The sequence below is a fragment of the Nomia melanderi genome, chromosome 12 (genome assembly GCF_051020985.1).
Source record: "Nomia melanderi isolate GNS246 chromosome 12, iyNomMela1, whole genome shotgun sequence".
Lineage (NCBI taxonomy): Eukaryota > Metazoa > Arthropoda > Insecta > Hymenoptera > Halictidae > Nomia > Nomia melanderi.
Window position 1 is genome coordinate 6279281 of NC_135010.1, and position 15786 is coordinate 6295066.

Below are 15786 nucleotides of genomic sequence, written 5' to 3' on the forward strand. Positions count from 1 at the left end.
CCATCGAAATAAAAGCTTCCTTCCGCAGCATCCTCACGAACACTCTCGATGCATGTTTCAGATTATGGCGCGGTTAAACCGGGCCAACGCGAGAGGACAGACGTAGGCACGGATGAAGCGCAAAAAGGGTAACGAGGACGAGGAGGAGGAGGAAGAAGAAGAAGAAGAAGAAGAAGACGACGAAGACGAAGACGAAGACGAAGACGAAGACGAAGACGAAGGCGAAGACGAAGACGAAGACGAAGGCGAAGGCGAAGGCGAAGGCGAAGGCGAGGACGAAGACGAAGACGAAGACGAAGAAGAAGAAGAAGAAGAAGAAGAAAACGAAAAAGAAGAAGAAGCAGAAGAACAAGAAGTAGAAGACCAAGAAAGCGAAGAAGTGAAGGAAGAAGAACACGAAGTGTCGCCAGTAAATCAGCAAACCGCCGACGGGCAGGCAACCGCAACGGGAAAGAACCCGAGACCCGCGGCACCGGCCAACAACAGCGTGCTATTATCATCTTGGCCAGGTGCGTTTCATGCTAAGCAAAAAGAGGCTAGGAGACGACACAACGCTGGCGGACGGGGAACGTAATGGGAGCGCCGTGGTCACGGGCCCGGTGCTATCGTCGTCGTCGTCGTCGTGCACGGTGCCCTACATCGGCACCGACCAGGGTTTCGTGTTCGAGGGTGGCGGCACGACGACGTTGCAGTGGGCCGGTGCATCTATCCCAAGTTGCACCGGTGGCGGAGGAGGAGGAGGAACCCTCGGGGTCGGCGTCGACCCCGGTACCGGTATAGGTGTAATCGGCCTGGGGGTTAGCATGGGTGGAGGCGGAGGGATCGCCGTAGTCGCCGGAGGGAAAACCGCCGGCGGTGCCGCCGGGTCAGTAGCAGGAGTAGCCGGAGGCGGGGGTGTAGGTGGTACGAACAAAGAGGTACGTTACGCTCCGTTCACGACGTCCGTGGGACCGGCCGGTTCGGTGGCGCCGGTGAACCTGCCGCCGCCGCCTCTGCCGCCGCCTCTGCCGCCGCCGCCGCCGCCGCCGCCGCCGCCACCGCCGCCGCCCCTGCCGCTGCAGATGCAGCAGCAGCGTGCGTTCTCGAGGTCGATGACGTCCCTGCCGCCCGAGCCGTTCATGATCATGAGGTCGAAGGCCCTGAACCGGCGGGTCTCGATCAACGTTGGCGGTGTCAAGCACGAGGTGCTATGGCGCACCCTGGAACGGTTGCCGCACACACGGCTCGGCCGCCTGAAGGACTGCAACACCCACGAGGCGATCACCGAGCTGTGCGACGATTACTCGCTAATCGACAACGAGTACTTCTTCGACCGCCACCCGAAATCGTTCAGCTCGATTCTGAACTTCTACCGGACCGGGAAGCTCCATCTAGTCGACGAGATGTGTGTGCTGGCGTTCAGCGATGATCTCGAGTATTGGGGCGTCGACGAGCTTTACCTCGAGAGCTGTTGCCAGCACAAGTACCATCAACGGAAGGAGCACGTGCACGAGGAGATGAGGAAGGAGGCCGAGTCGCTCAGGCAAAGGGAGGAGGAGGAGTTCGGGGAGGGGAAGTGCGCGCAATACCAGAAATGGCTCTGGGACCTGCTCGAGAAGCCGACCACCTCGATCGCCGCCAGGGTAAGTTTTTGCGTCGTCAGTGATCATCAACCCGTGTACGGCTCTCTGTTTTTCTCCTTCTTTTTCACTGTGGATCGATGATTCCGTTCAATCCGATGATCACCGGCGAGCGACACGCGGCGGTAGCTGTCGCTCGCTAGGGGACACGCGGGACACGTGACCCAACTCACGCGCGTACGTGGAAGAGATCACGCTCGCGCGTGCCTCGCTTCCGCGATCTCGTTCGGTCCCGAGTGGAGAAAAATTGGAATGGTATTCTGAGATTCGACACTGGGGCAGGGGAATTTGAACTTGAGCCAAAAACACGGGTTGCCGCAACAACGCTGTGTGTCATTTGGCATTGACGGACCCTCGGCCCGGCACCGAGGGTCGACCTTGTTGATCGTGTTTCAAATTCTTTCGATGCTCCGCGTCGTTAAGACCTAGTTCCCGCGGTAGGAGGACTCCCGGTGATTCCCGGTAACACGTTTTCTTTTTATCTGTACGTTCTCCGTTCTCGAGGTACGAATCTCGAAACAGTCTTTTGAGTTTCGTCGCCGACTGATATGTCAACGTTGATTGTTCTCTTTAATTTTGTCTGTTCGTTTTTGTTACTAATCGGTGTTACTTCAATGTTCAATTGGCAGATTTTAGTTTTTCCAAACGAGGGATCTTAGTTCTTCGCTTTTGTCCTCTGTTTTACTGTTTGTTTCCTTTCGGCGGTCGAACGTTTTGCACGAAAGAACGTCTTTTTGTTTCCATTCGCCCCGATCGATCGGGGGAAATCGTTGTTTCGAAATTTCCGGGTGAAAAAGACACGATTATTTGCCCGCGTTCGCTAATCACGCGAGAATCTTTCGTCGATGTTTGTCCACTAATCTACTTACGATCTGTCTCCACGTTTACAGTTTGTACTGGAGCTTCGGTTTGACGAAAGGTATTACCAAGTTGATAGTAGAACGTTGGTTCGACGTAGCTCACGTATTATAACATAGAGAAGAAAGTAGTGAGAACGTTTTGCGACGTATGTGATTCTTTTGAACGTTTCATTTCACCGTAGAGTTATCGTTCACTCGGATAGCAAGACAGACTCGATCGGGTTTGGATACTGGCTTTCGATCGTCGCTTTTCAGTCTTGGGTTTTTTGCTTCTAAACGTGTGTACATAACAATGAAAAATAATTGGAATAAGGTTCTTAACGGTTTTGTATTGTTCTTAACTGCACGTGGCGTATTTGTGATCAATATTCATGTGATATTGATTGAAGGGAAGGGAATGAAGGGGAATCGTGGTACGATCGGGGAAAAGGCGCTTCGTCGCGTTTAATTCGATCGAAATAAATTAGTTTTCATCGTCAAAAGAATTGTCTGTGACCAGGAAGTTGATTAAAATTTCCATTTCTTTTAATCATATCCTCTCGTTGGATCGTAGATAAAATAGATTAATCGAAATGAAGAAGAGTATGTTTAAAAGTAAAATGTAAATGTCAAAATTAAATTTGTGAAAGTAGATATTAGTTACTCCATTTTTCTCTCGTATTTCTAACCTTTTGCATTCAATTTATTTTCAGGAAAATGAGTTATAGTAACTTTCAGCGGTAGAATTCAACGTTTCATATTTATTTTGTTTATAATAATAATAATAAGATTTAACTTTTATAATCTTTTAAAGTATGGTGCGTTTTAAAACAATTTCCAACGTTCTATAACAAATTTGTATTGTCATCTTTAACATGACATACGAGTGCAAAGGGTTAATACACTAATTATTACAGTCGCCATAAAAATGCTGTCTAGACTTAAAAAATTCATTTCTTCCTCACGTATTACTACTATAATGTAAATATCGATGAATTTGATTGAAATAAATCTTCTCCTAGCCATCGCGCAAGAAAAGGCAAAGACCTCGCCGCGATTTCAATGAAATTTCACGCAACGAAGCACCACGATTTTCAGCGCGTCTAATCGTCTCGCATCGAAGCCAGATCGAAATCACGTGAACCGAGTATAGTTGATCGATTATATTCATTAACCAGAATTCCAATTAGAGAAAACCCTCATCTTGTCACATAGAGTACCGATGCATTTGGTTCGTTCCGTTGACTGAACTTCGCTCGTTAGAAAAAAAGAGAGAGAGAGAGAGAGAGAGAGAGAGAGAGAGTGTGTGTGTAATATGTAAATATTGTACATGTACGTATACATGTAAATACAAGATAACGTTATACATATGTATGTGCGTATGTACAGAAATCGTAGAAAGAGAGAGAGAGAAAGAGAGAGAGAAAGAAAAAGAGAGAGAGAGAGAGGGAGAGAGTGAGTGAGTGAGAGTGTGAAAGAGAGGGAGAGTAAGAAAGATCCAGTACGTCGACGTGAATTGTAAAATAATAACTGAAACCATCGATGAAGAAGAAAAACGAAAAAAGAATGAAGAACCGAAAATCCGCTGTTGATTTCGGCGGCCATTGCCAACGCCCGGTTGTGTCGATGTCTGTAATGTGTATTTTATTTCTAGGTGGTGTTAACCGACCCGTATACTAATCACATTTCTCGCCTAATCCAGCTTCTTAGTCGTTAGTCTTAAAACCCCTTGAATAGAGACCAAAAACAAAAAAGAAACTTGAAATGAATAGAACAAAGGGAAAAAAGAGAATAGAAAAAAAGAACAGATGAACACACCCCTTATAGCCGTGATTCGGCCGCACGATGATAATGGGAGTGCATAATACGCGATTACCAGGTATCACGAAGATTCTTTCTCGACACCGCTCCCTGTGAGATGTCAATATAGTAACTTCGCTACCAGCGAATTCAATTCGATGACGATCTTTTGATTCGCATGCGAGAACCGCGTGTACTAACTCGAGATGTAAACGAACGGCCAGCGAAAGCTAAAAAAAGCTTACGGGAAAAGAAAAACATAGCTAAGAAATAACAAAAACTAATGTCAAGCTATAACGGGAAACCGAGAGAAACAAAAAAACAAAATGACGGTAAAGAACGTGAAAGAATACCAAAGAAAGAGGACTCACCGTGTACAGTTTCTTTCTTGACGCACTTTGCAACCGGTATATATGTTTTCTTGTTGCGCGACGAATCTGACGTTCGCTCGAAGAGAAATATGCGACCGACGCCGATCATTAACCCTGTTCTCCAGCCCCGGTAGCTTTTGTCTTTGATCCGAGGATATGCACGTTGGCCTAGCTACTTAGTAGCTTTTGATTAGTGTCCGTCCCCTGTCAGACTCTAGCGCGTACGCTGTTTTAGTACCGTAGCCATTTTAGTTCTTCCGATGGTAGAATATTTCTTTTCGGCGGCACGCGTCGAATTCGTCGCCTCGGCCTCGGCCGATCCTCTAAAGCTCACTTTCGGCCCGGTGATTGAAAAGGCACTCAGGCGGCGCAGTTTCATAAACAATATACTTACACACCACAGACAATACACATTGCACACACTGTTGCTCTGTGAATGAAACATGATGCGGGGTAAAAGAAAGCAGCACCTTTGTGTCTCCCACCGTTAAAACCCAGACCACCCTCTACACACCCTGAATACCCTATCTCTCAAAAGAAAACAAGAAAAGAAACAGATAGAATGAAAAAAAAAGAAACTAGAGTAAAACGCCACCAATCTATCTCACAACCGTGCAAGCCAGATCTGTCAGTCACCTTTGTTTATAATTTCCTTGTTCACGATTTTTCTCGGAGTGTTGCCTTGTCTGCGAGTGACTGCGTGGGTGTTTCTGTGAGAGTGTCCGGATCGGTCTCTTTAAACGTAGAAACGCTTGAGACGCGCGATCAGTCTCGGCCACGGCATGCTGAACGCTTTCACGGACGCAGCAAAGTTAAATAGTTCCGTAGAAAAGCATTACGATGACCTCCTCCAAGTGTGTACTTCGTTGATAACGGTTTAACGAGGCGGTGAACCGTGCGAGTGGGGATAAGGGGAGAAATTTTGGTATTATAAGTGGTTAGGTATGGGTTTTTGATCATAAGAACTATTTCCTGGTGTTTTGTTTATATTATTCAAATGATTTTTAGTTTAGTTTTATTTGATTGCTTTTGGGGTAGTATTCAAATTTAGCTTACCCTTTGGCTTATGATCTCGTTTTGGTAATGATTCCTTGCAGGGATTAGATCAACCGCTAAAGACTTTTAGATCTAGCTTTAATGTTGCTTGTAATATAGAGTGGCTATGAGTGCCTTATAAAGTGTAAATATTTTATAAATATGTTTATATATTTTGTTACTTGTATTTAGCGTGTATATATATAATATTTGTTATTCTGCGATTTTTGCAAGTATGATTATTATATTTTTTAGATTCTTCGTTTATACATATTTTAATAATGGAACCGAGGCTAGTGATACACGTAGGAAAAGAAAGGAAGTGTACTATATTACTAAATAATTGAAAAATCTACTATATTACTTTTTTAGTTTTGGTGGATGTAATTTATAAACTTGTAATATGCAGATGGTTCAATTTAGATTATAGATGAAAATAGTGTATAGTTTAGAATAATTTAGTGGGCTGTTAGTTTTATGTAAGTACTTTATTGTTTTTTTAATTTAATTATTTAATTCAGATAAAATTTTATTTAATTATTTTTTAACCACTGTATGTATATTTTTTTTGTTAGATCCACTCGGTATAATACTTCCTAAGATCGTTATAGTTGAAGAAATCAGTATAGTATGGTCATAAAGTAGTTCCTTGACAAGTGGTTTAGAAAGATTGGGAAAGTAACTACTGGCAATATAAGTTTTACGCTCGACTAACTGTAATTTATACGTTGAAGTAGCCATCATTTTTACGTTTGAATGGCCATTAACGTTGCATTAAAATGGAGAAAACGTTAAGCTATTAACGAAAACATTAAGGTGGTTCACGCATCGTCTCGTAACCTTGACCAATAGATTACTGATTTTACACGTTTGCAATATTCACTGGCATAAAAGACACAATAGAACAAACAGTTTTAGTAAAATTCAAAATATCTCCTCCATAACGATTCTAATAATGGAACGCATAGTAAAGTAAATAAATGTTTATTCAACCTTTTATAAAAATTAAAATGAATAGAATATAATATTCAAATCACTTTATAAAAATTTTCATTGCCTTGTTCATTTCATTATTTATTATTCACGTTCTTATTCTTATTATTTATTAGATCAATCAATTAGATCAATTTTAAGACCATACTGTACTCTTCAAACGAGTATATAAGCACTTAAATGGAATAACACAGAAAGATGGCAAATGAAATTTGTTGTCAACAATAGAATAAAAATTAGTTTTGATGTAACAGGCACCTTGGCCAAGTGTCATGGTACCCATCGACGGCTGTATAAACTTTTCTCGTTACCTCATTGGGTTCACCACCTCAATAGATCGTTACCTCCAAGTATACGTCCAAGGGTTACTCCTTAATGCGTCAATATTACAGAAACTATTGATTTTCCACTATATTTAAACCGCGTAAGCTCAGTCGGTCAATAACTGCGGCTACTTCAGAGAGTGGATGGATATAGTTATCGATAATGTGGACTTCGAGTTTTCTCGCGTTTATCGGGAACCGAAACCGCGTTCTTTTTAATTAGCCGTTGCTCGAAATTGGACGGTTCAAGTTTTTAAATGAATATTCGTCGTTCGTTTGCAGGCTTTATAAAATTTGCAGAGTATTTGTTCATTTGTGAAAAGGGGTTACGTGATAAAGAGTTCTACAAGGATTAGTTAACTTGCGTTTAATTTCTATTTTTTCAAGTTAATTTATAAAAGTAATGGTTAATTGAATGCTATATATATACAAAGGATATTAAAGAAAATTATAGAATTTTAAAATATTAAGTAATTGTGTTAATATCATGTAAATATCCGTAGTATAGGAATTCTACGTTACAGAATGAGCAAAGTTTATAGAGATTTTACGATAATTTTGGAATTTTTACGCTCACATTATCGTTTTCAAAAGAAATCAAATGTTTGTACAAGGTGATTTTAAATTTATAACGTTTGTAAATATATGTTTTGAGAGGAATTAAATGTTCTAGTAAATGGCATTGAAAAAGCTAATTATTTTAGAGGTATATTTATTTTATAGTATTACTGAGAATTTTAATTGATAAGGAGTATGATAAACTATGATTTAAATCGATTAATTTATAATGTGACTAAATATCATTAAATAGTATATTTTTACGAAGATTATAGTTAGTATTAATAGCAGTCATGAATGTTTGTATCGTAAAGCTTGCTGGCGATATCCAATTTAAAGCATAAAATACGAACGTGCATTTCATGACATTAACCCAGGGTCACACTGTATATCACACGGAACTTATTTGCATTAGAATTTACGATCAAAGGTTACTTTATACTCGATTGAATCGATTCGCTTTCGTCAAATTCCTACGACCCATTTACATTGAAAGTTTACATAGTTCAGCATCGCGTATCCTACAAATCACGGTAAAATAAATTTTCAATTCATAAACAATTTAAAGTAATTCTTCATTTTCGATCAGCTATTTATTTGTAACATCGAAAACCGTCCACTATAACTGTTCGTACATTTTTCCTCCTGAACAATTTTTTTATTTTACATATCTTATACAAAGTCGTTCTCTAAAAATAGGTTACATTAATATTACTATATTTCTTGAATTTATGTTCTTTAAAAACGATAAATCTGACAGATTTGTTGACAGTTCATTTTTATGTTTACTTTTGGTTCCATAAATGTGGAGAACATTTTTCAATAAAATGATATATCGGGGGTAGTTTCATTGACAATTAGAGATTACTTATATTTATCTTGGAGGATTAGAATTATCCTAAACTAACAATGAACAATAATAAATTATATTTCTAATTAAAAGATATTATTCTAAAAATATTAATATCAGTAAAATATCGTAATTAAAATATTATATAAGGAACCTATAATTCTGAATTTACAAAATTTTTCAAATTTTCTATTTAACAAATAGAAGTAGCGATTCCAATACCTTGAGTTGCGAATTATATTTATATTTCATTTATATTTGAATTTCAATCCTTTATTTATTCGATATCATTTGTATTATTTTATTTCATATTATTTTTATACCTTCTTTATTCATCACGTCGCCGTTTGACTTGATACTTCTAGGAAAGACGTCATTATCGCTGTTACTGAACTTTGCGCAATTGTCAATCGATGATCTAGCTCTATTAAAAATGTAATAGGAAATGTGTTAAGGTGCATGCACTCTAAGGTGAATACCCGGCGAGATATGCTTGTTGAAACTTTCAGTGCAGGAAGTTGCCGAAGTACGATTATGTGCTTGTTGTTTTAGGTGAATCACCTCGTCGAGTGTGTATAGCTTTGCGCGACTGACTACGCGGCAGCGACTCGTAACTCAATTAGACGAAACGAGTAACCAAACCGCGCTATAAATGCGGTAAACGCAGACAAAGGAACCTTAAATGATACCCATTACTAATATGTTCCTATTGTAAACGCTTAGGAGTCTATTCCACGTACAAACATAATTTCATAAAACGTAAAAATATTACAAAATAATTGAATATCACGGTTGCTCGTATCAAGATTAATCATTATTCGAGTAAATTATTTGGTATATTTCATTTGACAAGAAATAATATTAGAAAGCAATTGAATTCGTTCATTAAAATATTTATTACAATAAATGTGAAAACAAGGACCTCGTTAATTCTTGCTGAAAGTTGTGTTCCACCGTTGAATGCTCTTGTTTATTACGAATAGATAAAATTTATAGTTTAATTATTGTATTGTGGAAATTATCTATGTACATATTTTTACATAATTAATTTATTTACATCTTTTATGGATAAAATTTAGAAGAACTGATTAAAAATAATATTATTCTTTTTTTGTGGATGGATTTGGCAGGTTAAAAATGATATGAAACTATATTCATTTTTATTCATATTTGTTTTGTACAGTTGTTGAGAATTGATGTGGATTATAAGGATATAAACATATTTATTTCATTAGTTATGAAGGAAAAATGCATGATGAACGTGGTGGACGATTATTATGTGAATATTTGTTCATACTTAAAAAAAGTTTGAATAGACGTAGTTTTATTGAAGTTTAGATGTAAAAATAAAGAATTATTGATGCTACACTTTCAGATAAGTTAAAAATAATTTTCAGAATCAGTTATTTTTTATTAACTTTTATTCTGTTCTCAAATTCTGCTAGACTTTTATGTACTTCTAACAAAGGAAACAGAATTTAATAAATCGTTAAATTCCTGATGAATTTTAATCATTTGACACACCATTTCTTTTACCTGCAAAGACAGGTGGATTAAGATAATCCAATGAAAGACTGATAAAGCGAACTAAAAATTAATTAACGCTAGATTACCATCATTTTACCTTATACATGAATTAATGTCAACGAACGGGCTTTAGAAGATGTAAGGATTACAAAGTGACATTAATTAATTCCTTTTATTATAAAGTCTCTTTTAATAATGCATAATATTAACATATGTAACGCAGAATTCAATCGATTGATATAAAACCAATTACTTGTATAATAAATTATTACTTTTGGTATTTTAGTTAAATAAAATAATTTTATATTTATTTTATTTTTAAGTTCTTGTATTCATTTATTTCAGTTATAATATTAAATTATTTTCAATTATAAAATTATTCTTTTTATCTATTTCATGATAAACTGATTTTGTTTATTCAGTATATTATTTTAACCATTTAGATTAAAAATGATCTTCTAATTTCGACTTATTCTAAAATTAGTTTTTTTATCTATTATATTTATTTAACCGTCTAACTTAAACGTTATATTATAATTTCAACTTGTTCTAAAATCTAGTTCCGATTTGTGGTTGTATTAACGATTCGGATGATCTTTTTGTTTCCGTCTTATTTGGTGTCTCGAGTAATTTCTCAAGATTCACAGTACCTTTCTGTCACGACATTAAAAGGGCACGTACCGGTTAACGCGTAAACTCGAAGGTCGTTTTCCGCATGCAACGGCGATACCATCGCGCCACGCTCGAGTCTAATTGCCAGCTAATTATTTTATTAGGCTCGTGTTTTCCGGCGAGACAGAAATCAAATCCGATATACATATACCGTTTGCCGCTATTATATCCACGAAAATCTACTTATGTTTCATAAAGAGCACGCGAGTATCCTTTCCGAGTGAATTTTCGCATCTGATACGATCCTCACAAATTACTTTGACACGTTCGCGACTGCCATATGGTATAGAAACTATTCTTCAATTAAATATACGTGTTAGATTATAAAGAATTTATGTTTTTAACCTATTTATTATTTTAATTAGATAATGGAAAATATTCAAAAATAAATCGGTAAACAGTAGGAGTATCAATAAATAATTGAATAGTTCTTTTCATACCATTAAATTAATTGATATTTTATTAATAAAATGAATATCATTTTAAGGAGCTCAAGATGGATAAAAGTATTTACTTTTTTACCACTAAATTAATTGATAATTTATTAATGAAAACAGTATCATTTTTAAGGAACCCAAGATAGATAAAAGTATTTCCTTTTTTACCACTAAATTAATTGATAATTTATGAATGATATTAATATCAGTTTTAAGGAGCCAAAGCTAGGTACAGATATTTCTTTTTGTACCATTAAATTAATTGATAATTTATGAATGAGATTAATATCATTTTTAAGGAGCGAAAGATAGGCGAAACATATTAAGTAGTGGATTTACTAATAACGTTTAAGTTTATTACTAATAATATTAACGCTATTGCAAGTGGTAAGAAATAAGTGGACGTTGTGATATTTTTAATACAGAATGTAGACGGACAGTGTCACAATATTTAATGTAAATTGTAAAATATGGCGCGTCAAGCAGTTGCAATAGTAGTTTGTCATGGAAATTTGCATATGTGCGGCAGTTCAGAACGTGTCAACGTAATTATTCATTTACGTTCTGTCAGTTAAAAGTTTGAAATTTGCTGGAGTTTCCCCATTGTCGAAACACAAAGCGGAGATATTATTATATTTGAGAAGAATTTATTTGAAAGCGTTAATTTCTTTAAAATTGAAATATAAAAATTATATTAGAACATATTTTCATTTCAATATAAAAAAATAATATAATATGCACTGATTGAAAGATTATCAAATATATTTTTATACTTCTTCCAACATTCAATAAAAACTATTATTTCCATTTCAACATACCGCAGTGTAATAATCAGTAAAAACTGTTTATTTAGGGTAACTTTTTATTATTACTTAAATATCTCTTCGTTGAGTCAGTTCTATTTATACAATTCTGTCATCTATTTCCTGCACACTATTTTCTGCGTGGCGTGTCTGGGAAAAAGGAAACATCGAGTAGGAAGTAGGAAGTAAACGATACCGGTATGAAAATTTGATCACAGGCAAATTTAATTGTAAATATTGAATGAGAGTCGCATCAACCCCGAACGAAGTACTGTATTGATTTTTAGTTAACCGTTGTTTCATTAAATTTCACTGCCTTCCATTTGAAATTGAAGAACATTTCATCGTGAACGCTATGTTGGCTTTGAGTCCATTAAAAAAAATGTACAGACGCGCAGTTACTTTAGCGAAATTAAAATGTACACGAGTATTGATCATAAAGAGTTCGCTTGCTAATTAATTTCCATTTTGAAGTAACATGCAAGGTAACCAGTAATGTATTTCTAATTTCTTCCTGTCGCTATCGATTGCTATTATTATTCGATTAATACAATTTCATTAATTATTCTCAAGATAATATTGCGAGTATCAGTAGAGCGTGCGAATAATTTGTATGGCAGAATTCACATCCGACTAGGAAAAATCGTAAAGATGGCTTCACTAGCTAAATCCTCTACGACCTCTCTCCAAGATCTCGCTGCCTCCGCAACGAACCAGCAGCCATTAGTTTCCTTTTCCTCCTGAAACAGGACCCTTTTTCTTCACCTAACAGAGCTAATTGTACCCACCGAAATGTCGCACCACACTGCTTTCTGCAAAGATACTCCTCATCCTGCACAAGAACTGTTCCGCACAAGCTCGCACTGACGCAAGTCTATTAACTAATACTAGTTTACAATTTTACCCGTTAATAGACGGAACTTTCCGCTGACATTTCCGCCTTAAATGTCTCTGTTATTTCACGTAATTGGAGAAAATATCAATTACGAAAGTTATTTAGCTGCGAGGAATGCGTAACGCGGTGGCAGTAGTTTCTTCATTGCCACGCGGAGGTGTAGAGAAAACGTGGAGGAACAGTTTGGAAAATGAAATTTGAAATTCAGAGATGCGAATGATTGAAAGTTCAAAAATATAAAAATTTGAAAATTTGCACATTTGAGAACTTGGGAATTTGAGAACTTGAGAGTTTGAGAACTTGAGAACTTGAGAACTTGAAAATTTGAAAATTCAACTAAAAATTTGGGACATTCCATTTAGTAAAACAAACTTTAATACCAAATTTCGACGCCTCTAACTCCGAAGAAACTATCATTGTCGTCTTACGCGTTTACTTTCTGCAACTAAACAATTTCAATAAGCTACGTTTTCCCTTGTTACTTAAAATAATAGAGATATTTTTAGCGGTCAAGATTGATATGACACCCTGTATGTACAGAACCCTGCCACAATCTCCACCGACAATGAAACCACCGCCGATCTATTCGTGGCAAAGCGCATCGGCAGTCGATTGCATGAGTAACTGCTGGTGTTAACGGCCGCCATTTTGTCTACCAATTCTCCTTTATTTATCGCTTGTAAAATTACAATTGAAAATCTGACGCACTCGGAAACCGAGTCGAAACGATTCTCGATTTCGCTAGATTGGAACGTGAAATCACGACGAAACAAAATAAAAAGAAAAAAGACGGGGACAAGTATGTACCATGTATTAAACGCATTAGAGGAATTGATGTTTGACAAGATGGCCGCCAACTTCGCTTCCGGGCGCGCGTCTCTGTTATTTACCCGCAAATCCAACCACGCGTTGCGAGCGCCTGTTTCTTTCTGTTTAAAGAAAGGTTTTTGCTAACTATTCTCGAAAGCGACGAATTGATTTCGCTTTGTAGCGATTGCAACCAGCCTGCCAGGGTACAGGGTCTACGAGCTGTTGGGCGTCGTAGGTTTGCTCGAGGGTGGATAAAAAGGGAGCGGGGTTTTGAAGGGACAAATCAATATGTGTTTAATACGCTTGCCGAACAATGTGTACTTGGCGGAAGAAATACGGCGACTGTAGAATTCTGGGGACCAAACGATCTTTCTGTGACGCGATCGGAAGTTGTAGAGCTAGTTTAGAGTGTCGGATGACGATCATCAACTAACAGACCCTGATTCGATCCTTTTCTCCTGTTCAGGGTGCTTCGAGTAATTGAGGATTGATCTTTTTAACAGCGTATTATCATTTTGTCAGGTTAGATTTTGTGATTTTTCGCGTGATGTCTCTATGAAAGTAGCCAAATTTAAGAAATGGTAAAATTGAAGTCGTATATCATCAAAAGTAACTGGAGGATTACTGCTATATATAAGAATGGTTCATATTTTTCAATGTAGTCCTCTTTGAACAGAATTTTATGAACGTACTCTTGTAATGATGTTTCTCATAATTTATGCACGTGATAAAGGTAATATTCGTTCAACCAGTTCATTATTCTTTTTTTAATTGCCGTCAGTGTTTAAATTGAAAACATGTTATTGGGGTACTGCATGTGGTCTCGAATTTCTAAGGCAGTCCCTTGGCTTTCATGAATACGGTAAAATAACAGTTTCATTATTCTGTCCTTTACGTATTGAAAGTAGTTCTAGCAATAAACCTACATTTGACAACAATCTTAACGAATTAGCATATCAAAACATCTTAATCCACATAGCAAATACTGTAAACAATCGTTTAAAGGACGCAATAAAGAAATATGACGAGAATGATTGTCCTATAATACATAAGTTACGTACACCACAGAACAACTGTAAACTCAATTTACTCGAAACTTCATATCAATAACTCAATTGCCCAACGAATCCTTTTTAATACCAAACTAACAGCAATCAAATTTCTATTTCACCCCATAGTCGAAATTTCATTCAAACTGACTCAGTGTCAATACTCTCAAGCAATAAATATTTCCCTTCCAATCTTAAGTCTTCAACAAAATAATTCCAGTGTTACCAGTGTGAATTCATAGTTTACACATTATTTTTCACCGAACATTCTTTAAGAAAACTGAAACATGACAAATAATGAAACTCTGATTCAAGAATTACTTCCAACAATCCTTTTGGTAGCCCCAAATACTTCATTCAACTGTTTCTCTCTTAGAGCCCTAACTTTACGGTAGCTAATGGATCCCCGCAGCACCTTTTACGGTGCGATAAATTCTCGCCCACCACCTGGAGGCACAGGCTGGAGTGCCTTAGCTCCCCGATTAGCAGCTACACGCCCAATTTCCCGATTTAACGAAAGACACTAACGACGAGGCGTGTCCCGGTAGCTAAACTCCGAAATTGCGTCCCGAGTCGGGTCGCCGTACGCGTTTCTTCCGCCAGGTATACAAACTTGTATATGAGTCGAGCGACGTCGGGCAGACTGCCATCAAACGACGAGACACCCCTTGGTGCGAATCTCTGTGCGTCCTATACGTTTCTATGGCAGTTTTCAGCGACTCTGAGAATGAGAGTCTTCAGTCTCGCGGAAAATGCTCTAGAACGTCATAGCAGTCCGCAGTGTGCTCCCTGCTTTCCTTATTTTTCATGTGTATTATTTTTGTTCCGTCTTCACTACGTCGTCGGAGGTTCCAAGAATTTTGTTTCGTTTCGCAGAAAAAAAGTATATTAAAGGGTTGTGTCGATTTCGATCTCGATCTCTGCCAGCCACATCGTTGGACGTTGGTCTCAGTGTCCGTCGTCGTCGTGTCTCCATCTCGTCGTCGCCATTTGTTCAGCACAAAGCGTTCGAGGTTACAAAGCTTTACGTACGCAGAGTTGTTGCTTGCTTCGTAATATATTTGTACATTGTTTCTGTACTTTGTAAGAGAAAAAAAATGAAGGTAAAGAAGAGGAGATTTGTATACGCTTTTCCTACATATATACATATTATATATACTGTTTTTTCGGTGACTATTTGTGTATTTACTTGTATATTTGGTGTA

General features: G+C 37.6%; 1 protein-coding gene across 3 annotated transcripts in view; it reads left to right on the forward strand.

Annotated features, from left to right (window-relative positions):
* Positions 1–369: 369 nt before the first annotated feature.
* Positions 370–15786, forward strand: part of Shab (Shaker cognate b) — a 105587-nt gene continuing 90170 nt past the window's right edge. For all 3 annotated transcript variants that reach the window (XM_076372638.1, XM_031975011.2, XM_076372639.1), the window contains exon 1: positions 370–1622. In XM_076372638.1, coding sequence (XP_076228753.1) covers positions 519–1622 — 1104 coding nt within the window. In that variant the 5' untranslated portion in view covers positions 370–518. The remainder of the gene's footprint in view (positions 1623–15786) is intronic.